Source organism: Indicator indicator, chromosome Z (assembly GCF_027791375.1).
Source record: "Indicator indicator isolate 239-I01 chromosome Z, UM_Iind_1.1, whole genome shotgun sequence".
Classification (NCBI taxonomy): domain Eukaryota; kingdom Metazoa; phylum Chordata; class Aves; order Piciformes; family Indicatoridae; genus Indicator; species Indicator indicator.
The window spans coordinates 73537661-73563361 of record NC_072053.1 but is presented as its reverse complement, the minus strand read 5'-3'; the positions used below and the strand labels follow the sequence as shown (position 1 = coordinate 73563361).

Genomic DNA, 25701 nt, shown 5'->3' with positions numbered 1-25701 from the left:
GAAAGAGAAGAAATCTGAAAAATTGTACTTACTTATTTATTAGCTGGAAAGCTACTGAGCTTTTAAGGGAAACTTTGCCTACTCATTTTCACTATCTCATTCAAGATCTTTGTTCTGTAATGACTGGTGGTTTTTCATCCATTGTGTGACTTGCTTGAGAATCTTTCTCAAGTTTTGTGGAAGAATTAAATTGAAGGACCAGTTGTATCTATTACTTTTAATGCTAACCAAAAACTGTAATGACGAAGTGTGTATTTCCAAGTTTATTTTGTCAGTTAACAGACATGCATGCTAGGGTTCTTTCCATACTCTAGTTAGGTTTCTTAAAAATACATTAATGGTTGATGATTTCTGAAGACCAGACATCCTATTTTAAAGGGCAGTTTCAGGGACCTTTGACAACAATCCCAAAGTGTTTGAAATACCTGAAAACAGTTGAAGGGAGAACAGAAAGTCTGAAGAGAGGTTAATGGTTGAAATCAATAGAATGTAAATAGAGTTAAAGGTACGGAGAGCAGAATGTGACAAAAGGTGCTTCTTTCTGGAGTGCTGAGCTACTTTCAGCTTGGAGAAGGGAGTATCACTGTGGCTTCAGGGTCTGTTGGATTAGGAGTGTGGTCTAGCACTAATATGCCTGTGTTTTCCAGATTCATTGATATTGTGGTATTCCAACTGAAAATAGCCTTCTCCAAGGCTGTATCTCTCAGTTCCATGGCAATACTAGAACACAGTACTGTAACACAGGAAAAAATTAAATTTTTTTCATCTTTAATTTCTTTAATCATAATTTTTTCCCTTCTTCATTTATTTTTATGTCCTCTGCCAGTACTTCTTCTTTGGCAAAATGAAATACAGGTATAGACTTTAAGAATCATGCTATTTACTTGATTTCTCATGGCTGCATAAAATGCATGCATCACAACTGCCACAAAAGTAGTCTGGAACACAAGATTTGCATATTGAGAAAATTCATATTGTCAGTCAGCTCACTGTACAGACGTGTGACCTGCTCATGTTAAGACAGGCATTCTGATTCCATGCTAATAGCCCCATTGTTATTAATATATGCTGCCTGGTTCTGACCCGCTTTGTTTAGAATGCATGTTGGTTTTTACTGTGTGTGACATTTAAGGGCTGTGGATTAAAAAATTAAAATTTCCTAAATAAAAAATATCTCATACATTTTTAATAGGGTTTACAAAAGAGCTACTCTACATTTTCCCTCCAGCAAGATTATACAGTATTGTATTAAGTGTCAGTACTTCTGTGGACATGTAAGATTTAATATTCTGGGCAAAGATATTAATTGTCTTTTGGAATAGACAGATGGACTTGCCTAAAACCTGTTTGTTAATTAATTGGATTTTTTTTTTAGTGAGTAATTTTCAAATGAGATTTCAGACTTAAATTCTTTGATAGAAACACTTTCATCTTGTTAGCTTGTCTTTTTTTTTTTTCCCCTTCACAAGTCTATATAGAGGGCTACAGGAAAACATTACTTTGTGTGATTTATGTATTTTCTACTGGAGTGTAAAAGCAGAACCTAAGTAGTGTAGAAATTCAAATATTGTGTCATGCAAAACGTGTTCAAGCTTGGATTGAAAATAAATAAAAATACCTCAAGAATCAGACTGTTACTGCTCTTCACTGAAACATGAGGGATCTGAATTTACCACTCATTTATACAAAACTACGCTTTACTCCTAATAAAAAAATATGAATTGCCACTACAAAATTATATATGAGGCAAGTTACCACTCTTACAGCCTCCTAAGCTTTTCCAGAAGTGCCATCTTTAAAACTTCAGCTTTTAAAGTAAGGATCAAGAGGAAAATGAAGTCAGTGGAAGCATTTGCAAGCCATTTCATCTTTCAGCAAAAAGGAGAACTGAACATTGGAGCTGTGGCCAGCTAAACTATCAAGAAAGCAATAGGCTGTGTATCCAATCTAACCTCATGCTGTGCTGTAGCTGATGCACAGACCTGCAAGCAAAGGTAGTATGTATTTGGTAAATTCTCAGGGATGCTGGAAAACTCAAATATATATATTTTTATAGACTTCTATTTACCTCTGTAGCTCTTTTAATGTACACTGATGTAGCATTAATTCAATGCATACAATAAAAGCTCTTACTTTTCCATTGTTCCATTCTTCCCTTTTGACCAATGAAATATATCTTAACTGTAAGAAAATTCTTTTGTGCTAAGTATTTACATAAAGTGTGTATGCACATAAGCACATTTAATTTTTGCTAAAATTCTCTGAAGTCAGTTTACTTATTTCAGGTCCCTTTTTCCTCCCTGTTATTCAAAGGAGCTTGAGTTTAAAAACAAAAACCCCTGAAATCTGCATACATGTACCTAGTATTTAGCTACATGTTGTAGGACAAGTGTTTTTCCTTTGACACTAGATTGTGTACATTGTGGTAGTGTGGAAGAAATTATTTCTGTTACAGCACAAATAGGCTGCCTGATAGTGGGCCAAAAAGGAAAGAAAATAAAAAGCTGAAATAAAAATATGATCACCACGGTTTCACTGAAGAGCAGTACAAAAAGCCCAGATAGTAAAACATGCACTGCAGTTCACTGAAAAGTAGCTATACTGGCAAAAATGTTTGGCATACTTAGTCTTTAACATCAAGCGAATGAAAGTTCTATGGATCTTAAAATTTTTTTTACTTAGTTGAAGGCATTGAATTTATTGCAGACTTTATGTTGGTCTGTGACTGTAATCCAACAAAATTCACTTTAAACAGTAGAAAAAAAAATCTGCTGGTGGTATCTGCTGGGGTCAAGCCCTTGCATTAAGGAAAGCAACAAGCTTTTCTTGCTCCAAGCAGCATCTCTGATCTGCCTTTCCTACATTATACATTGCTATTTTGTGTTTCTGTTGTCCCTAATACATAACAAGACTACTGTTCTCTTCATGCTTTGCTCTTCAAACACCCATATGGAAGAACAATGTTTGTTTCCTGTACTAAGGCACTGTCTTGGCTACCTCTTTGAGTGAGTAGTTTATTTCTCACCAATTAAGTGCTCAAACCAATACAACATTCAGACTTCGATTGCTTTTGCTCTGCATGCTGTGGGTTGTGACATTTCATACAGCTGCCAGCGTAGTAGTTTAGAAATATAGGGACAGGCTGTTATCAAAGCCCAGGTATCACTTAGGTGGGAATTACAGGGATAGTGAAGGAAGGACTAGCTTTTCCTCGTGACGCCTTGAATGCAGAGTGGTGTCAGGGCTGGACAGCAGCCAGTGTTGCAGGCTCTTGATCCTGAGGTCAGTCTTTTCCAGGGTCTTTGCTAATTTCTGGATTGATCTGTGTGAACTAAATACTTTCTTTCTAATCCTCAGTCAGGTGTTGATCACACATTTTCTGAGCTATGAGACTGCTGCATACTTAGTCCACTGTGGACAGGATAAAACCAGGATTTGTGACAAAACTATATTTTCTTTTAAAATTCTTGCATTATTTTGTTCTTTTAATGGTAGTCATTCAACAGGAGAGTATGTAGGATCTTTTGATAGTAACTAGAAGCAGTGAGTTGCAGGGATTTTGTGTATGAAGTAAGTAATGTGATTGGTCCTAAAACTTAATTAATTTGTGTAGGTTGCGACTCTCTATCAGTGTTTGACATTTCTCAGTTTCTGTAAAGACGGTGTTTACAAAATTTGTTGTTGAGCAAAATGCAGCTATGAAGAAGATAATGCCATGCTGCATTAAACAGAAGTGCAAAAAATGCAGCTTTTTCCAGCAAGCATTATTATTATCATCTGAATAATGCCCTGTCAGGTTACTTGTGATAAGACTTTAAAAAGTGAAATATTGAGGGAGTTTTGGGGTAAGAGCTTTCAGCGAGGTAATTTACAGCCCCATTTTAGTATCTATCTTCACCTCTTGAGTCTTTTGTTTGCTTGGAAATATTGCCACATACTAGCCTGTAAGTAGTGTTTTCCATTCAATTCACAGCCAGTCAATACTTGGAGAAGAAATTATATCTAATGTCATGGTTTCACAATTAAGTTTACACCATGGATTCTAGGCATGATTTCACAATCATTAATACTGTATCTCTGCCCCACCAGATCGCTCACAGAATAATTGTAATGTTGGGTACATGATTGCCATTCTGTCACATTATCTAGAATATATGTTAGTAACACAGAGTTCATGCCAGCCTTGCATTTTCCTGCTGTCTTTATCCTGAGAGAATGGGCTATGCAACCACTAATGCAAAATTAACCTATTGACTTTCTATTAAACACATTTTAACAGCTGAAGTGAATCTAGCACCTTGTATTATCTGAACTTAGCGTTGTGATTCCACACTAAGAGCCCTGTGGCTAAGTGATACTCTGAGTGGTAGTGTCTAGAGGTGTAAATGTCTAATTGCAGCCATTTTTTATCCAAGAGCTCCAGACCCTTTGGGAATTCAGTTCTATTTTTCTCTTTATGGATGTTTTATACACCTTTTTGTTTGGTTGGTTGGTTTCAGAGCTATTTGAGGTTGTGCTGGAATACTTTAAAATTTATTAATCAGATTCCAGTTGCAACACTTTTAAGCAGGTGCTGATAGACAAGCAAGAGATGGCAGTCTTTGCATCCCAAGACTGACTATTCAGCAGCTTTGTTACTTCTGTGTTTTACTGTCCTACTACCAAGACATTTAGATCATCTTTCTGTGTATCTTTTGAGATTGCTTGTGCATCCAGTTCCATGTCTCTTGGTCATCTAAAAGGTGGGATTGCCAACTTCTAGGTTGAATCACTGGAAAAAACTATTCAGAGAAATCGAATGCTCATGGATGGACTGAAATTGTATTTCTCAACAGCTCTTCAGCTAAGGAATGGTTACTATTTATTACCAAATATCACACTTCGCTATAAAATGGGCTGTCTAAACAAATCAAATCTGTAGTCTTTAACAAGATAAACTGAAATCACCTATCATAGAGGTACAAATTAGTGGTAAAACTTTTACAGGTAGGGCTGCAGTTAGATTTCCCATTCTTAACCATTCTTCCCATTCTTTCACACCAGGCAAGCCGACTTCTCCCTGGTATCTGTTCATGTGTGGTGCATTCATACAACCATTCAGATGATGCTGAACTCCCACCAGTTCCATAGCATCTTTTCTGCCAGTGTGCAGGACTAGATGCAGTGTCTTAGATGAAGCTTCATGAGTGCCAAGCACAGGAGAGTCACTGCTCTTTGCCTGATGGCTGTGTTCTTGCTGAGAGAAGTAAATGCTCTCTTCTCTTACTAATGTGATGGGATATGTTTTAAGACATATGTGCAAGACCCTTGACTTGCACATAGAACTATTGAAAGATGCGTTTCAGAAGTTCTGAAGGAAAAGTTTTAGTTTCCAGAGTAAAAAAAAAATTAAAAAAAAATGGAAAATCTTTCTTGGATCTTCAGTAACCTAAAAGTTTCATTCATTGCTGTACCAAGCATAGTTATTGTTGAATGGCCTGCGGCTTTTGACCTCCTGTATGTTTACTTTCACATTTCAGTACTCTGAACACTGAAAAAACATGAACAATCCCTGGAGAAAAGTGTCAGTTCAGATACAAATACTCTCTGTATATTTACCAAAGGTCTTGCTGATAGGGAGATGCAGTTTATTTAGTTGGTCCCTCCTCTGCCAGTCTTGGGATATGTTCTGATATTTTAGATTAAATATCTTTGCACGCTTCAGCTTTAGCAAAGCCAATGACACAAAAACCTTAAGTACTGCATTTATCATTTTGAGAGCTGGATTGTCACCTGCCAAATTAACTGTTGGATCTATGTATTCCTTAGATACCCTCTGATCCCACACCGCCTTTGCCTGACCACTAGAGTTATGGGTAGTTTATGGTTGCAGCAGACAAGTTAATCTATTTGTCTCCTAGCCAAGCAAAACAATCCACATAGAATTGATTCTCCTATGCAATAGCACTTTAATTCCTTTAAAATAATGGTCCCAAGCATGTTGGACTATTTGTACAGGTTAGGGCTTGACCTGCTTCTCCAGAGAAGTACCTAGAACTGCTGGTGGACAAAATGTTCACCATGAGCCACTGATGTGCCCTCTTGGCCAAGAAAACCAACAATATTCTAGGGTGCATTAAGAAGAGTGTGGCTAGCAGGCTGAGGGAGATTCTCCTCTACTCTTCCCTGGCAATGCCATATCTGGAGTGTTGTACCCAGTTCTGGGCTCCCCAGTTCCAGAGGAACCACTGGAGAGAGTCTAGTGGATGGCCACAAGGATGATTATGGGACTGTAAATGTAACTTGTTTAAATGGATTTGTTTTGAGAGAAAACCGTTGAAAGTATCTTGGTTTTGGTATTCACTGAAACCATTGCAGCTAGCCTGAGTACTGCACTGTACTCCAGCCATCTGCAGAATAATACAAATCTAGCAATGCATTCCTCCTTCACATTGCTCACACTCTGTTAAAGCAACCCATATGACTGTAACTCCGTGGCATACAGTCGTGAAGAAAATACAAAGGGATTTGAAAACCTCTTTCAAATTGCTTGTTAGCCAAAAGTTGTGGGTTTGTGCCCTGATAGGGTATTAGCTATATACTTATATTCATATTTTGGTTTTGAAGGAAACTCTGGGTGAGTGGTTTGATTTCACGTTCATTGTATGTGAAAACACTTACACAGCACTTGTAGTTCTTTCTGTCCTTAGCGCTTTGTCCACTTTTCTTTGGAAGCAGTGAAAATTCTCACCGCTGCATCGAGCTTTAAATACCTTTTCAGCAAAAGTCACAAAGAAAGAAGATCACTGAAACTACATTGTCTAAAACCCAAAATAGCTAATTTTTGCATCTTTACAACATGTGTAACCTTTGGTAACAAAATCAAAAAGAAGTGTTATTGTTGGATTGCTTCCTAATAAGTTGTTCTTTCTATATTCCTCTTCATTCTGCAGACTCATAATCAGGATAAAGCACTCAGTTCTTTTTTTTTTTTTGCCTTTCAATTTTTGTGAAAAGGTAAAGCTTTTTTGTCTAATTTGAAAAACTTTTGAGTTCAAAGATCTCTTCCAGTTTTGCTCTGTGCCATGTTGCCAGAGAAATGTCGATGTCCGCTTGACTTTTTCATCACACTCCAACATTTGTATGTCCTTGATCCAAATGGGTAGCTCAGGTTCAAGGCTTTTCGTGGTAGATTCTGGCAGAGTGGGGATACTGGCCAGGAGTCTGGCATTTATTTGTGAGTTGTGACTGTCATCACAAAAGCTGGACATCTGCTCTGTTTCTTAGAATACAACAAAAATAGTAGGTGAATTCCTAATTTTAAAAAATACATACATATATATATTAAAAAAAAAAAAAAGGAAAGAAAACATATATTACTTTACAAACACTCTCCCTAAGAGCTTTGTCTTTGAACCTGCTGGGGACTAGATTGCCAGTTGATGTCCCTCACTCCCACATGGTTTTTGAGTCTCTTTCAGCAGCTGAGACTTCTGTGCAGACACCCAGTTGCCAGCTGCTGGAATGATGTGCCTGCTGGAGATCAGAGATATGCTTGCTGAAAGCCACTAACACCCTTTCAGCAGGGAAAAAAATAAAAAAAAAACGTTTTATCGTTGCTTTTCTGCCTAACAATATCCCAATTGGTGATACTCTGAGTGACCCACCCCAAACAAAAGAACTAATCTGCCATTATCTAATCTTGACATTCTGTAAATATTTAAGCAGATTTTTTTAAAGGGTGTTTTCACAGTAGTTATGTTGGTTTCACTTTGATCTGTGCCTCCTTAGATCTTTTTTTCTTACTGCTGGCATCTTTTATATAGCCTCCTTTCTTGTGTCTGAGTAGAAACAATAGATACTTTCGGATTTTCTGGTGGTGAAGAAAAGCCTTTCAGGGTAAAACAATGCAGAGTTGCAGCATCATATTGAATCAGGTGCACTTGGAAGTTGATGCTGCAAAAAGATGCCAGGTTCCTCTTAAGGGTTACTCATCTGAGTGACTACATCATGCAAAATTCCTGTTGCAGAAGTGGCACTAGATGTGGATATAGATGACATTAACTCACGTTTCTTCCCCTGGACACAGGAGAGTTTGTCTTGCTTTTATCTGAGACCAGGAGGGTGGCTTCTTGACCAAATTGTATCAGAGACTGAGCTTTCTCTACATTCCAGCATTCTTCAGACCCGCTATTAGATGTTCGTCCAATTTGAACATGAAGTATTTGGAATGCCATAGTAATCATGTCAACTACAAGCAAGCTGTGTGAGAAGCTCTCTGAAACAGTCTGTGCCAGTGCTGAGCTGCTCTCCTTGTTCTAAAAGGTTTTGACTATTGTGTACCTACATGCAAATCTGTCTCAGTTTCCTTTCAATGCTATAGGGATGAGCTTCCTTTTCCTGTGATCATAGAATCATAGAATGGTCTGGGTTGGAAGGGACCTCCAAAGATCATCTAGTCCAACCTCTGCAATAAGCAGGGGCATCCTCAACTAGATCAGGTTGCACAGAGCCCTGTTGAGCCTCACCTTGAATATCTCCAGGGATGGGGCTCCAATCACGTCCCAGGGCAATCTGTTCCAGTGTTCTACTACCCTCAGGTAAAGAACTTGTTCCTAATATCCAATCTAAATCTTCTCTAATTTGAAGCCATTGCCCCTCATCCTATCACTACAGGCCTTTGTAAACAGTCTTTCTCTATCATTCCTGTAGGCCCCCTTCAGGTACTGAAAGGAGCCTTCTCATTTCCAGGCTGAACAACCCCAGCTCCCTGTCCTGAAGGGACAAGCCCCAAAACATGCCCTACCTGAGACAATGGGTTAAGCACCTGTGAATGTGCAAACCCAGACACTTCCTGGGGTCCAGATGGCCCGGGCAAACGTGTAGCACAACCTTGTAACACACCTGTGAACTCTGTGTGCCCCTGGCCATGTTTGGATATGCCCCATCCTATAGGTTCAGCTATCAGGCTTCTCTGTTACCAAAGGGCATTAATTTTCTTTGAACAGTATTTAAACAAGCTGAGATGGTAGGCAGTTTGCCTTGTTCTCACCCAGAAAGCTACAAGAGCCAAATATTGTCAGAGTTGCAGCTTAGCAAGCTACACCTGGGCCCTGCACCTGGACCAAGGCAATCAACACTCTGGGAGGCCTGAACTGGAGGCAGAAAGGGGAAAAGCCCTGAGAGAACTGAATCCCAGAAGAACCATGGAAAGGCTACAGCCTGGCAAGAGAGCGCATGAGGGAGAGAGGCCCCTTAGCCCTCTCTGAGTCAAGGAAAGGCTACAGCCCAGCAGCAGAGCACACAAGAGAGAGTGGCCCTTTAGCCCTCTCTGAGCCAAGGAAAAGCTCCAGCCTGTGAACTGGGCTCAAGAAGAGAGAGGCCCCTTACTCCTCTCTGAGCCGAGAGCCACTTCAAACTGGGAAGATACAGGAGAGAGGACCAAGTTGTTGAGTCCCTGGCTAATTTGCTACAGAATCCCCCTTGTGGGAAACACAGATCGGAGCACCAGAATTCCCAATTTACATTGCTGTATTGGAAATTCTCAGATTTGTGCTTAAATCGTTTTACTGCTTTCATATGTGGAATGTAATACCCACAACCACATAATAGAACCTGTAAATATACTATGTAAATAAGTTACAGCGGTCTTTGAAGATACCACTGCTGAAAATATTAAATATAAAATATATAAATATATATATTCTATTACACTCCCTCAGCCTGTCTTCATAGCAGAAGTGCTCCAACCCCCTGATCATTTTCATGGCCTTCCTCTGGACCTGCTCCATCAGGTCCATGTCATTCCTGTATTGAGGGCTCCAGTCCTAAACACAGTACTCCAGGTGAGGTTTCACCAAAGTGGCAGAATCACCTCTTGATCTGCTGTCCACGCTGTTGATGCAGCCCAGGATGTGACTGGCTTTCTGGGCTGCAAGTGCACACTCTCTGCTCATGTCCAGCTACTCATCCATAAGCACCCCCAAGTACTTTTCCTCAGGGCTGCTTTCTAATACCTTGTCCCCCAGTTTGTGTTGATAGTGAGGATTGTTCCAGCCCAGGTGCAGAACCCTGCACTTGCTCTTGTTGAACCTCATGAGGTTCACCTGGGCACACCTCTCCAGCTTCTCCAGGTCCCACTGGATAATATCCCATCCTTCTGGTGTATCAACACTGCAGACAGCTTGGTGTCATCTGCAAACTTGCTGGTGGTGCATTCAATCTCACTGTCTGTGTCATTGATAAAAATATTAAACAGCACAGGTCCCAGTACGGACCCCTGAGGGACGCCACTTGTCACTGCTCTCCATCTGGACTTCAGACCATTGAGCAGTACCCTCTGGATGCAACCATCCAGGCAATTCCTTATCCACTGAACAGTCCATCCAACAAATCCATATCTCTCCAACTTGGCAAGTAGGATGTTATGGGGGACCATATCAAAGGCCTTGCAGTAGTCCAGATAGATCACATGCATAGGTCATGCCTTGTCCACTGACATAGTCACTTCATCACAGCCACTAAGTTGGTCAGGCAGGACCTGCCCCTAGTAAAGCCATGCTGGCTGTCTTGAATCACCTCCCTGTCTTCCATGTGCCTTAGCATGGCATCTAGGAGGATCTGTTCCATGGTTTTCCCAGGCACAGAGGTGAGACTGACAGGTCAGTAGTTCCCAGGGTCCTCCTTTCTACCCTTTTTTAGAAAAGGTGCTTATCCAAGTTGCAACATTCACCACTTGACTCCATAATCTTTTCAGGTGCCAATGCTAGGCTAATGTTGCACTGACTATTTTACACTCTATTCTGTTAGCATCCATTAGTACAGTAATGGACATCTACGTGACATCTTTTTTATGTATATTTTGTAAAAATATAATCTGGCAAGAAATCAAATCAGGCAAAAATGTCAGGTCCGAAAAGCCTGAAAGTATTTCTGAAGCCAGTGTGCTTATTGTTGGGTTTGCTCTTCAGTAGTAGTTATCTACAAGTAGAAGCCTAAGAAGAAAAGCTAATTCCTTATCATTCAAGGTGAATATAGGAATATTGTATCAGTCTTGATGTGAAATATCTTTAGAAGTGTGAATTTGCTTCATGGTGTTTGAAGACTTGCATGATAGCCCTAGTGGGAATAAGTGAAACACAGAATTTTAAGCTCCTGTTTTTTTCCTTGCAGGGTTCATGAAACCCCTTTATATATATATATATATATATATATATATACACACACATATATATATATATATATATGTATATATATATATATATATGTATGTATGTATATAATAATTTTCATGCCAAATAAGAGGTACCAAAACATGAAATGTCAAATAATTTAATTTCTTCTCAGGAATAAAATGATTTAGTCATCAAAGTAGAGTTCTGACTAAAGAAGAAAGTTCATTCTGATACCTACAGACTGTATGGTGTATAAGCAGTATGCAACAATTAGGGTGTGCATGGTTCCGTAGAGACTCTGTTTTGCATACTCGATACAGTGAAATTTAATAGGAAGAAAGGGCATATTTGTTTTAAACTTTCAGGGATGTTGCTTCTTCAGAGAGCTTCCCTACAGTGTTAGGAATGCAGCATAATTTGGAAAATTAGATGAGAGATGAAATCTCAATGACAATCTGTCATCGTTAGGACCTGTCTTCCTTGGATTAATCAGTGGTATTCTTAGCAATTGTGTGGTGGCCTCTTAGTGAATGAAATTAGCCACTTTCAAACACATCTTTTCCTGGATATATATTGGGAATTGTACCTAAATATTTTCCTATTGAATTCTGAAATTAAAATGACACACTTGTGTGGATGTAAGCTTTATGCTGTTGGTGACTGATCCCATGTGGAGACTAGTGAGGAATCAATAATTTGTGCTGTCTGTAGTTGCCTTCAAAAAAGGAAGGGCATGTGAAGGTATATACAAAATACAGAACAGGCATAGAAGCAAGTCAGCATTTCAACAGATATTCTATGAGCCATTCTCTGTAGGTACAACACACAGGGAGGTATCTGTGTAAAAGACCTGCTTTAAAACATTTCTTGTGGTGGGCACTCAGTGGCACACACTTGCTGCCTGTTTCCCAAAAAAGCATGTTTGTTCACCATGATGTCTTTGTAAAAGTGTATTTAACATAATCTTTGTACAGAAATTGCAATCCTAAAATCTAGATTTTAGGTTTTGAGAGGTTTTCCTCTCAAAGTATCATTAGAAGACCAACCAACCTAATGATGTCATTTATAGGAATGTAAATTCCTCTTACATTCAAGGCAAAGGAACCCTGTGCCTGGATACAGCTGCTGGAAAAGCAACTGCTTTGATATCTCCCTTGACTTTAGCAAAATGTTATTTACTCTGACTAGGTGTATTGACATGAAAACTGAAGTTCTTTGTTTCTAGATAATTGTATCATTTATAAAGGCATTTTTATCCCCTTCTGTGAAGAAAGGGACCTGTCTGTCTCTTACAAGCCATGATCTTCCCAATGTACTGTGGTCTTCTTACTAGTTGTGTCGCAGTTTTGTCTGTAGCTTCACACTGGTTCATCCAGCAAGTAATGAATATTTTCGTGAGGGTGGAAGGGAACATGACAAGTTGAAGTGTAGGTGACTGATAGTCCTTGTTTCTGGTTAGAAGTATGTCAGGTCTTCTGCAGGTCTCCAAATGCCTGCAGAGTGTTTTGGCTCACTACCAGACTAGGCAATGAATTTATTTGAGGCACTTTGCATGAAAACATGCTTACATGATCCTGTATCAGCTGGAGGAGGATTATCTGTATGTATCTCCAAACAATCTGTTTCCAGTAACACACTCATTAGATCTCATGAATGAATACAGAGCTTTGGGCAGGCAGCTCATGTATATAATTTCAAAAGGAGGGAAAGACATCCTTAGCATGCTGCTGATTTTGATCTTCCGAAATACCACAAGAGTTTGAAATTGTTAAGCTTACAAGAAAAGAAATGCAACTATGAAAGGTGGAATGCAGTACGTGTACAAACTAGATGTTAATGATTAGGAAAGGAGAAGGGTAGTGTGGAAGATACTCTGTTTCATAAGATTTGTACACTGAGACTTGAAAATGCATGCACAAGTCTTTTTTCTCTGAAAAACTAATTATTTGGTATTGCAAATGGAAATAAGCTTGGAAAAAAGAATGAAGCTTGAAGGTCACATTTTCTGATGATGTGAAAGAAATGTATTTAGGCATATATAACTGAGTATTTAACTCCCTCTGTTCTTCTGAATCCCTGAGCTAAAGTACATTCCTCTATTGCTGTAAGACTATAAAGAAGTCTTAATTGGTGTCTCTTATGTGCACAGAGTTAAGGAACAGGTGTGCTTTTAAGTGATGCTGGTCTGTTTTAACACATCTGCTTTTCTTACCATGCTACAATTCATCCTTCTGACCAAGCCACTTAAACTTACTGATGAATTCCATGAAATACATCTTTGACCTGCTTCCTGTCTCTAAGTGGCTAGGCAAATGCCTAGTTCTCCAGAGTCTAAGGAGATTTAAAAGAAGTCTGAATTGATGTAGCACAAAAACTAGCAGGTCCAGAGGAAACTGTAGTCTACTAAGAAGCAAGTAGAGTCTATTTTGGCATACATCTGAATTTGGCTATCAACTGATTAATTATGCATATTCTTCAATCATATCTGAGATTTTAAGGATATCTAGGGAGAATAAATTGGACAACGAAATAAAAAAATGTGAAAATATTCTCTCTTAAACGTAATTGACATGTGCCTCAAGATAGTATTAAAGATAATATTAGAATATGGAAGCTGTGATATGTGTTGCTTCAGCTAGTTGCTATTAACAAACTTTGCTGAGTATACAATAATTTTTTTACATGTGTTCAGTCATAGAGTATTATCATTATCAGTAGACATTTAGATATACAAACCAGCCTGTCCCTCCATCTGCTTGCTTCAGAATACTTGGCATTTATTTTGCAATGTCGTAAAAGTAGTTACAGCTTTGCAGTGGAGAACTATTACAGCAATATAATTTTTTCATATTCAAGTTAGCTGTAAAATGAGAAGCTTGCCTTTCATTTAAAACTCCTAGTGCTTTGCTCTATGCTTATGCATGGGATGGGTGAGTTAAATGTGTGGAGTGCAGCTGGGCAATAAATAAGGTTGCAAAACGCTGTCATCAGTAATAAAGACTTCTGCACTAAAATGGATGTCTCTAGAGCACACGGTTAAAGAAAAAACAAACAAACAAAAACCCTCAATGACAAAAAATTGTTTGATTATAACCAGGAATTTGCCTGTGCTTTCTGAATTATTTTAAGGAGACATTTCGTTGCATGGTTTCCACAGAAACATTTTACAGCAAGAAGGTATTCATGTTTAAAATAAATTGTTAGACAAGGCAGTGAGACGCTGGAAACTCTTTCACATCTTGACTAGATAAATTTTCATCATTTGATGCTGATCATCATATTCAGATAAAAATTTGCCTAATTGTTTGCTGGTAGTTGTAAGTGTGTATTAAGTGATTGTGGCTGTTCCGTAGAATTAGCCCTACAATTAGAGTGTCTGTTTTTGGGTAATATAGCATATTAATGTTGACTGGGAGCAGGAAGTTTTTATCCTTTTTTATGTTTCCCTTCTCTCCTCTTCCACTCCCACCCCACCCCGTCAAAGGAAATTTGGTTTTGAACAGCTGCTTTAGAAAAGAGTGAAGATGTTACGGATTTTTTTAATGATACCAGACAATAAATGAGAGGATAGGTAAGGGGAGAAAACAACACTTATCAGTTAAACTTACTAGATTTTCACAGTTCTCAAGAGGCTGTAAATTGTAAATTGATACAGCTCTGGGGTGAGAAAAGAGACAGCATGAAATCAGATTTCATCTAGATCTATAAAGACAACACGGCACTAAAATTTAATTTTAACACTTACAAAATACATTCAGTAATGATATGTGGCCGAATACATTAAACCATACCTTTCAGAAAACTTATTACCATATTCCTTGCAATGGATTCAGTGATGTAAAGATTTGGGTTGGGCAACACCTGCAGTTCATGCAGACTTTTCCAGCAGTAAATTCAGTGCTCTGTCATGTTTAACAGCATATGAGCACATTAAACTTAACAGCAACTTCATTTAGCTGGAGATGCTGCACATCACCTCTTCAGTTATGCTTGTTGAGGGTATCACTCCAGTGCTGTCCCTGCCACCCTTCATGGGTATTGAATCAGACAACCCTGTCTCCACATTTTCAAAGATGCCCAAAGAATGAACATTTGGTATTTTAGAGATTTCTTTGGCTTCGTTAAAAAAAACATCTGCAGCTGTGTCTCTCTGATGCTATGAAGCTGTCACCCTCAAGGCTAGAACTCTTAAAAGTATGAGCTAGGACTTTACTCCCACAGTGACAAAGTTTGGGATTGAATTAGAGTGACGGAGTGTGACAATGAGAAAAAAATCAATTTTGTTTTCTGGTTACTCTGTTTAGTTTTCTTTCACATGGTGATAATAGCAAAGAGAAAATGAGATGCCAGAAATGAAGGAAGGAGTAGTGTGAAAGTGAGGAATGGGAAGGAATTTATCAGGAAAAGGGGAAAGAGAATGATATACTCGATAGAAGGAAGACAGAAGTTAGACATCCAGCAAATTACTGTTTTCTTATTTATCTTATGGGAAACAAATACTAGGTCAGAGACAATATCTGAAAACCTGTATGTGCAGATAAAGGAAGGCAGCTGCACTTTTCGTAAATAGTCTGAGAGTCTATCTGCACATAGTGACATTTAATTAAGCTAGTAACCTGAAGTTTTGTTGTTTTGGGTTTTTTTTATCCTATATTTTAGTTATGGTTGAAAGAGTATTGCTGTTTGTAATTTTGCATCCTTATCTGAGCAAAATTCCATAAGGTAGATAAGGAATTTGCCTACTCTGGGGACTCTAGCAATATTCTGTCTATGCAGTAATTTTTAATGCTATTCTACTGAGTAATTAAAAAACTGGGTAGTAGCATGGTCCTGTGACATGTTGTTTCAATTACAGTTGTTTCTGTTCACACAGAATAAAGCAAGTAAGTGAATAATGGATATCTCAGCTAGAAATAAGGAGGGAGGGAGGGAGGGGGGTGGGGCTCAGCCTGCTTAGAGTAGCTTTTTCTTGGTTTTGATAGGATGTTTCTGAGCTCCTGATCATGTAACAATGATTGTATGAAACCTTCCTCAAGGGACTCATGCTACTGAGAAATATAATAGTGTAAAAACAACATTTTTAACTGGTGCCACAATACCGCATGATTTTTTGTGACACTGCTCACCAATGAAGTGATGTAGTAGAAGTAGCAGATGTTTACACATAGAAAAAATTCTGCTTTTAGAGGATTAAGTGCAGATAAACAACATATTTGTTATATCCTCTCTCCCATTGACACTCCCACCCCCATCACAGATCAGAAACGTAGCCTGGCACAGCATGCTTTCTTTTAGATCTCTATAGACATTTGCCTGCCACAATGCAATATATATTTGTCTTAGTTATCAGACTGTGACTATTAAATAATAATAATAATAATAGAGATCTCAGCCTGTTTATAAGGCATAGTGTTTGGGCTTTTTTAGTATGAAAAGAATCTGAATTAAAAGGATCACATTTTTTTTCATTTCCATACTGTATCGTATAACTTACAATAATTAATGTAGTTAGAAGATATTAAAAATAAGCTTTTCAGTTCTTTTTTTTTTTCTCCTGTGTGTAAGAAGTTGATCCTGCTTACTGATCTGAAGTAGTACCAGAAGATGTGTGTCTTGAATGAGACATAGAGCTCGGAGAAATAAGATCTGGTGGTTGGAGGTGTCACACACCTGTTGCCCCTTTCTTGGAGGCATTCCAAAACTACCGTATTGAAATCCACTGGACTCTTCTGCCCAAAACGATGCAAGAGATGACCCTAACTATTCATTGAGACTGATAAACTTAAAGATCTATGATATCCTCCTTTTATTCTGAACTTTCTCTTTTCACTTTCAGTTCTTTCCATTCAAACACCCAAAATCCTTCTGAAATGGCAAATGCCAAACAAACATCCAGGCTGAAATGTTAGATCCATTTGCAGTTAGTGTATCTTTCTTCTTTACCCAGTTTCTTTTCTAAATAAGCCACTTGTTTGCTTTCCCTTTGTTTTTTAGCTGTTAGAAAGCCTTTTAAAATGCTTTTACTTCCCTGTCACAGCACTAAGCTTCTTGGAGGGAGGATCAGCTGGAGTCATGGCAAAGAGAACTGCTGTCCTGGTAGTTTTATTTTATATTCACCATACGATTCCCAGAATTGCATTGTTACTTCCCAGAGGGGGAAGATTGGTCTCTCATGCAAATCACTGGTCCTTTTCTTGGCTTTTGTAGCCTTTCTAAAATTGTTGGAAAGAATCCTTCTTTCTGCAGAGTGGGGAGGAAGAATTGCACCAGACAGGCTGGCCCCAGTCATTTTATCCCTTTCCTGTGTCTTACAGCTCCTTTTGAGGAGCAGGCACCATGCAGGACCTATCCTGAGTTCCCAGGGCTTCCACCACTCTTACACATTTGGTGCACTAAACTCAGCAGCATTATTTGACTTAAATCAAGACTGGCATTGGTATGAGAGCACACAGAATCTGGCCCACAGCCTTTCCTGTATGCAAAAGTATCCTTGCTCACTTAAGCTGAATTGATAAAGAAGTGATTTTCTACTGACTGAAGTTGGTACGTGAAGTTGGCATCAGCTGCACAAAATCGGTGCGTGTACATTAATTCAGCTGATAGTACTTTGTGAGTAGAGGTGCCTGCAGATTCAGTTTTCACAGAGCCTTGTTAGTCTTTATGAAAGTGCAGCTGTTATCCTCAGGAATGCCTCCAAGCTTTGGAAAGTCTAGCAACAGCACAGAGCATGTGCAGTAATAGGAATTTTTTTTAAAAGAAGCGACAAAGCAAAGTAGAAGGGTTAAGGCTAGGAACAGTCTGGGTAGAGCTGCACTGTGATTGAATGTAGCAGGCTTTAAACTACCTGTTTCTTGCAAGTGAGTTAAGCAGGACAGAAATTTTAATTTAAACCTCATCTCCACAGACATCAGCACATGCGTGCAGCGGATTATTGCCACCATCTGTTTCATCCACAGTGGTTTCCATCAGTTGTGTTATTTTGCTTTTTTAGTGTTGAAGCCCGTCTTTGAAGCTGTTGTATTGTTAGCTTAGTTTGAATCTGTGCATAGATGCCTGTAGCAGTGTCAGCACGCTAAGATCCTGTTAGATTAGTGAATGGAAATAGTACCAGTGTGCTATTGTAGTACGTTGATAGTTCAGTCAAATACACTACTGACTTTGTCTTCATGTAATGGTATTTACCAGATCTTAGAGGGACTGCTGAGAAAGGTGAATGTTATCTTTCATTTTCATCTGACTTAAAAATAAGGTAACAGTAATTTTCATATAATATTTTATTATTGTTCTTCACAGAAGGAGAATAGATGTACTTGTAGACTTGAATTGTTCACTGAAATGGAATATGCATCCATGAGGGGCATTGTAGTGAATGGAAGGAAAATGAACTGTTGATTGTCTGTCACATAGCTTAACCTCATGTTGTAAATTACTGGAATTAACACCAAACAGGAAAAGGAAAAAAAATGTGCTTATTCCTTCCTTTGTTTTCTTTTTTTTTTCTTCTTTTTTTTTTCTTCACAGAGCCTGAAGAAAGTGTTTGTAGAATTTAGTCATCAGGAGCTGTTTGAGTTCTATAACAAGGTCTGTAGATTTTACATTACTATAGTTTCTCCGTAAACACCTTATGCTGCTCAGCAGGAAGTGTTGCCTATATGAATTAAATCTAATGAACCTGGATGGAAAATGGACCCAACCTTAATTATTGCTGTTGGATTTGTTTGATCATAAAGCATTTTCCAGAAGAGTCTGTGCATTCAAACTGGGAATAGGCAGAGCTTGGGGTCATTGTAAGCCTATCTGATGGTTAGATTGAGAGGAGTAGCTGATGATTTATAATGAGGAGCTCTCTGGAAAGAGCATCTTTGTGTTATGTCTTCAGTCGAAATGCCAGGCTCATAATCCAGTCAGAATGAACTCCGTTATTTTTTTTCCTTGTTATTATGCATTGGAAATTCACAGCAAAACATCTGTGCATGTAAAAAAGGCAGTATTTAGACAACTGTTTCTTTAAAATTTGAATATTTAAACTGCAGCAATGAATTCTAATAGCTTTGTGTGAAAACAAATATTCATGAGTACAGATTTTTTTTATTGCTATGTGAATAGATTTAGTATGCATAACCAAAGATACTGGAATGTAAGGGTTTTTTCCTGTTTGCATGTTTCTAAACAACATTTTATATGAGTAGAGTTTTTCCTCTCTTTTTTGCTCCTTTAAATAGCTGGAAACTATACAAGCACAGCTGGATTCCCTTACGTGATGTTTTTGAAGACTTATTTCTCCATCACACTTCTGCCACCTCATTATTTTGAATTGAAGATAGATTGCCAAGCTGTGTTTGAAGAAGGATTCAGTGGATTGCTTCCTGTAAAATTATATGGCTTATCTCCTTTTGGACCAGTAACATTAGCCAAGAGTCTTTTTTAAGAGTTTGAAGTTTCTAATGGACTTTCTCTTTCTTTTTTTAATTTTTCTGAGCAATTATGAAGAATGGCTTTACTTGCAGGAGGGAAGAAACAAAACAAAACAAAACACAAAACAGCAACTTCCCCCCACAAAAACCTCTCAATAACAATTTTCGTCCTTCTATGTGTGTTACTTATCCTGCTAGAAATTTTCATACTAGTGAGGGACCGGGAATAATGTATTTTAGATATAAGAGAAATGTAAAACTGGTAAGAAAATAAACAACCTTTTTAATTGTTATTCATACAACTGATAAGGCTTATTGCAAATCTGTCAAAATAAATTCAGATTTTAAAAATAAATTGATTTAGTTTGGGCTATTTTAACTTCCTTTACTTTTGGCACTGAGAATAAATATGGTTTCTTAGCAATGCATGCATACCAATGAATATAAGCAGTATAGTGTATAAATGGGAGGAGAAATCTGTGAGTATATAAGAAAGAACACTGAAATAGTCTGACAGTCAGATTTCTGAAAGCTGTTTGTTTATTCTTCCTAATACTATCCACCATGGTTTTAACATTGTACAGAAAGAAATAAAAGAACAGAGACTTAAAGTTAGTCATATTTTCACACATTAGTTCCAGATGAATGGAGGTTCATGAGCAATATGGGAAGGTAAAAGTCATCTTAATTCTTCTTTGTTGCCAATCATTGACAGGCAACTTCATTGCTGCACCTTGATAATGGGCAGAAGTATACAGCTCTCTGAGCTAACAGAAAGTGAAGGGAAATAAAGAGCTTTGACATTAGCTTCTCTTTCTTTCTATTAAGGGATTCCCTGAACAAGGCTTTTTTTCTTCCAGATACCTAAAACAGGTATAGTAAATGCCCAAACAGCCTTTTTGGCTGTTCGTTTGTTTGTTCATGACAGTAGATAAAAAGTATAGCCAGTCAAAAGGTATGTTTTGAATAGCTGGTGTGTAGGTCCTCTTGTGCCAGATTCCTTGCTTTGTTACTTTTGGAGGGTTGTTTTGGGCTTTTTCTGTTGCTTGATTAGGGGTTGTACTGTCACCATTGAAATAGTGAAGATATTTGCACCAGTTTAAACTGTGAGGTAATAAATTTAGAAGATAAAATCATTAATAGCCTATGTGTTAGTAAAGGACACTGAAGAGAAATTACACATTTATCATAGCTCTTAACTGAAGTGCCAGACTATACTTTACCACTCTGGTGAGGTAGTGCTATTACCCTGTTGGAAAGAAGTGAGTCACGACTGCGCAGCAGAATCTTACCCTCTACACCTTGTGAGGCTGGCTGCCAAATTCAAGTCTTGTCCCAAGCCACCTACAAACATGCCTTATCTTCCAGGGATATAAATACTCTCCTCCACAGGCATCATGTCCTCAGTCTGACTGTTCAACAACAGCTTGCAGGCTTACTCATATCAGGCGACACAGGTGGGTGTGTGGCTGCAGGTGAGTATATCCCCACCATTCCCTCTGCCTTGCCAGCATTAGCAGTGCTTTGCAGTTAGCATAGCTAGGAAAAGCCCCTTCATCCTGACATTTACGTTCTGGCTTCTCTAATTGTCCTGTGGGATAGTGCTAGGGCACTGGTCTTGATTTTTTTCCCAGAGGTTGTAGAGCTTAAGCTCTGGAAATCATGTCATAAAAGATTTTTGAAGACTCTCCTGTGTGGATGCAGGACACTAAGGCAGTTATCTGAGTGTGAGAGAGAGGTTAAGTTAATTTTGTGAATATAGGCAGTGATGGATGAATCTCAGAGAAAAGGATGAATGTGGGACCTGCATGGAGTACAGGCAGCATTGGACAGATCAGCAGGAACATCTGAAGGAAAAGGAGACATTAAAGACAGAGTAGAAAGAAAACTGGCTTGGTCAAAAAGAAGGGGAGGATAAAATAGTGAATCTTTCCAAGGGTGGAATTTGGGAGCTGGGAAACTATAAGGAGCAGAGAAGCACTGGAAACGATGGCAGAAGTATACATACAAGGAAAATATTAGGCCAAGGGGCAGAAAAAGCTTATGTGGTAACTGAATGGGAAGAGAATGGGGAAAACCAGAATAAACCATGAAAACTGTGGCCAGCTGTGTGCCTGCATCTAGTATATTGAACTAACCCAGAAGTGTCAGTCTTGGTGCAAATGTAACCAAAGTCAAGGGAAAGTATGGGATAACAAAAAAGAGCATTTTAAATTTAGCTTAAACAGAAAATATTTTCTAACTAATAAAATAATGTGAAAAGGAAAGACAGAAAAAAAACCCCAAAGTCTAAGATTGCAAGGATTCTGTAAAATTTATTTAATATTTATGCTTGTTTGCAGATGGAAGAAGAGATTTAGTATTTCTTCAGCAGTGGTTGCTTCTTTTTACTAAATGTACTGAATATCTTCCTGTCAGAAAACATAATAAAATCCACAGTATGCTTCATTGTAAAAAGTACAGTTGTTATCTTTTGTCAAGGGGTACCTAGAAATAAAGACTTAGTCTAGAAAGGCTTTTCTGTATTGTAATGGGAAGCTTTGAGGTTGTGTGTTTTTAGTGATAGCATAACCAGTACCATCTTAGAGAACCTTGTCACTTATTTGAGTGCTCCTGAATGAGAAGAGAAAATTGGCTTAAGTGTGAAAGAGCAGAACTTTCTAGCGGGGGGGGTTGTTAAGTCTTGCAAAAAATGGCTTTTATTCTAGTTGCTGCTTTCTGGTCCTGAGTGGACCTGGAGAGAGGAAAATCAGTCTTCCTCTAAGAGCAGCTGCCCCTGCTTAGTTTAGATAAAGTCCTGGTGTCCCAGCAGTGCCAGGGAATGAGAGAAAAACAAGCAGCAGCATAGACTGAGGAATGCCTGGGGCAAATGGGAGATCTGCCTGCAGCAGAGACTAGTTCAGGGTCCTAGAACAGCACTGGTCTGTAATATTTCTTGGGAATGATCCAGAACTGAAGTTACCAAAGCTTCTCATTGTGTTGAAGGAAGATACTGCGGAGATTTATTGTGCTCTAAAACTGGAAATTCAAATGAGTAATAATTACTAAATCTACTTTCAAGTCTTTCAGTGCATTTTAAAAACATGTGATTCATCTTTTCTCAGACATTCAATACAGTACTTCCCATGACTGTAGTTCTCACAAAGCTCTCATATCAAAATCTGCCTCGAATGGACTATTGGCAAAAGAAGGACATCTCTCAGTATGGGTGTAAACAAGCATCAATATAGTTTTGATAGGAAGGCTTGAAGTTCTGGTACCTAAAATGGAAACCTCACTCAATGGAAAATGGAAACTGCCTCAGAAATACCAATTTGCTGGTAAACAGTTATCTGTTGTACATCACTTAGCACATTAACTCTTGCCAAGTAGAAATGTGTTAGATTATCTTTACCCAGTTCAGCCTTAGGTGTGTACTTACAGTTTCTCAACAAAATAATGAGATGTCTGTACATTTCTGCATTCCATTTTTGTTGAAATAAAATAACCTAGATAGATTAACTGCTGTCCAGAACCCTTTAATTCCTGGGTTTATTGACACGTCAGTTTTGAGTTATGACTTGCAGCTTTGTTTTCTGCAGTCTCTTTTTAAAGACTATGAAGTTTTCTTCTTTTAAAGCATAAAGAATTCACCAAAATGCTAAGAGTTACATTGATCAAGCCAAGCAAAGTCCTTATTGTGATAAAATGGCATAAGATCCCCTTCACACCTGTTCTATCTCATATTCTCTAATTTCCAACTGCCTCAGTAGTATTTCATTGTTTGGCCACATTGGCATCTTGTGTCTTCAAAGATGGTGACTTTGCTTATATTATGGTAAGGAAATAACAGCTTAATAATTCCTGTTGCCTAGTATCATATAATATTGTATCATATCATATTGTATAATATCATATAATATTGTGGCACTTGTATAGCTTATTTGACTAATGAAAATGAGCAACATTTTGAGCCAGTGTGAAAAAGTTCCTTTTCTATGGATCAGCCAAGCTGGCTGCCTGAGTCACAATTATTTCATCTGGGTGGATGAAATAATTGTTGCTGTCTGATATGCTGGTGGTGCTATCTTATAAACAAATAAGATGCTTTTATCTGCAACTCTTATGTAAAGTGATTACTAATTTCCATAGTAATGAATCAATTTTATTAGATTTTCCCTTGGCCTTTGTAATTGTGTTGATCAGTCTAAATTATATGCTATAATTTTAACTGAAATAAAGTGTTTAGATGGTCTCTTCATTCCTTCATTATTTTGTTTCTCAAGAGATGGGCAAAAATGCTGGTCTGTTACAAATCAGATGCTATCTAGCTGTGCTGAGCTATGTATCCAGGAAGCACTTGTCCTTCTCACTGAAAAAATTAGTTCTGCCTTGGACAGGATGAAGAGTTGGGCAAAGAGTGACCTTCTGAAATTCAAAAAGAGCAAGTGTGGAGTCCTGCACCTAGGGAGAAATAACTCCATGTCTCAGTACATGTTAGGGGCTGACCTGTTGGAAGGCAGCTTTGTGAAAAAGACCTGGGAGTCCTGGTGAACAGCAGAATGGCCATGACTTGTTCCAGTCCATAGGTCCAGTAGTAGGGCAACTTAACTGAATTGTGTTTCATGGGAAGCATCAGAATGCTGCACTTTTCCCATCACCCACATTTTGTTTTTCTGCCTCCTGAGTGTTAACAAATGCAGCTTTGGTCAGAAGAAAAGAAAAAAGAAAAAAAAGAAAGAAGAGAGAAGGGAAAGGGAGGGGAGAGAAGAAGGGAGTGGAGGGAAGGGGGAGGAGAGGGGATGCAATTAATCCAGGCTCACTGAAGACAAACCTGGGACAATTGTGAGGTGGTGTGCCAGCTCCACTGCTATCTCAGGCTCTGTAGGGGATGGTGGATTAAGTTATACCCACAATGGTAACAGATGCTCCTCTGCTAAGTCTCTGAAGTGTCTGTATACCAATGCAAGAAGCATGGGAAACAAGCGGGATGAACTAGAGATCTGGGTGCAGTGGCAGGGCTATGATCTCATTGCCATTACAGAGCCATAGTGGGACAGCTCCCACAACTGAACTGTGGTAATGGGCAACTATGTGCTTCTCAGGAAGGACAGACTGACAAGGCGCGGTGGTGGAGTTCCTCTCTATGTGAATAAGCAACTAGAATGCATTAAGCTTAACCCAAGATGAGATGATGAAAGCGTCGAAAGTTTATGGGTAAGAGTGAAAGGACAGGGAAACGTGGGTGATAGGGTTGTGGGTGTTCACTACAGACCACTGAACCAGGAAGAAGCTGTTGATGAGGCCTTCTACAGGCAGCTGGAAGTAGCCTCAGGATCAAGTGCCCTGGTGCTCATGGATGACTTCAATCACTGATTGGAAAGATCACACAGACAAGCATAAACAGGCCAAAAGGTTCCTGCAGTGCATTGGTGACAGCTTTCTCGTACAATAGTTGGAAGAACCAACATGGAGGAGTGCAATGCTGGACCTGCTATTAACAAACAAAGAAGGACTGGTTGTAGGTGTTAAGGTTGGGAATAATCTTGGCTGCAGTGACCATGGCATGTTAGAGTTTAATATTGACAGACAAAGAATCAGGGTGATAAGTAAAATTTTAACCCTGGACTTTAAGAGGGCTAACTTTGCCCTCTTCAAGACTCTACTTAGATATTTCTAAGGACTAGGGCTCCAGAAAAAGGAGGACCCAAGACAGCTGCTTAATATTCAAACATTACCTCCTCCAAGCTCAAGAAAAGTGTATTCCCTTGAAAAAAAAATCAAGTAAGTGAGGCAGAATACCTGTATGGATAAGTAAGGAACTCTTAGAAAAACTCAAAAAGAAAAAGGAGGTTCACAGTATGTGGAAAAAAGGTCTGATCAATTATTAGGATTATAGAAATATTGCCAGAGAATATGGAGATGCAACAAGGAAGGCCAAGGCCCTCTTGGAACTAAGTCTTGCCAGGGAGGTGAGAAAACAAAAGCTTTTTCAAATCCATCGATGACAGCAGGAAGAGCAGGGAAAAGGTGGGCCCACTACTGAATGATATGGGAGATGTGGTAACTGATAATGCAGAGATGGCAGAGTTGCTGAATGCCTTCTTTGCCTCAGTCTTTACTCCTAAGACCAGCCCCCCGGAACCTCAGTGAGT

The 25701-nt window shown here is 38.7% G+C and overlaps 1 protein-coding gene across 1 annotated transcript in view; it reads left to right on the top strand.

Annotated features, from left to right (window-relative positions):
• Window positions 1-19414, top strand: part of COMMD10 (COMM domain containing 10) — a 126267-nt gene extending 106853 nt beyond the window's left edge. Inside the window, exons 6-7 of the mRNA XM_054398060.1 lie at window positions 18675-18734; window positions 19376-19414. Of these exons, the coding sequence (XP_054254035.1) occupies window positions 18675-18734; window positions 19376-19414 (99 nt within the window). The remainder of the gene's footprint in view (window positions 1-18674; window positions 18735-19375) is intronic.
• The last annotated feature ends 6287 nt before the right edge of the window (window positions 19415-25701 follow it).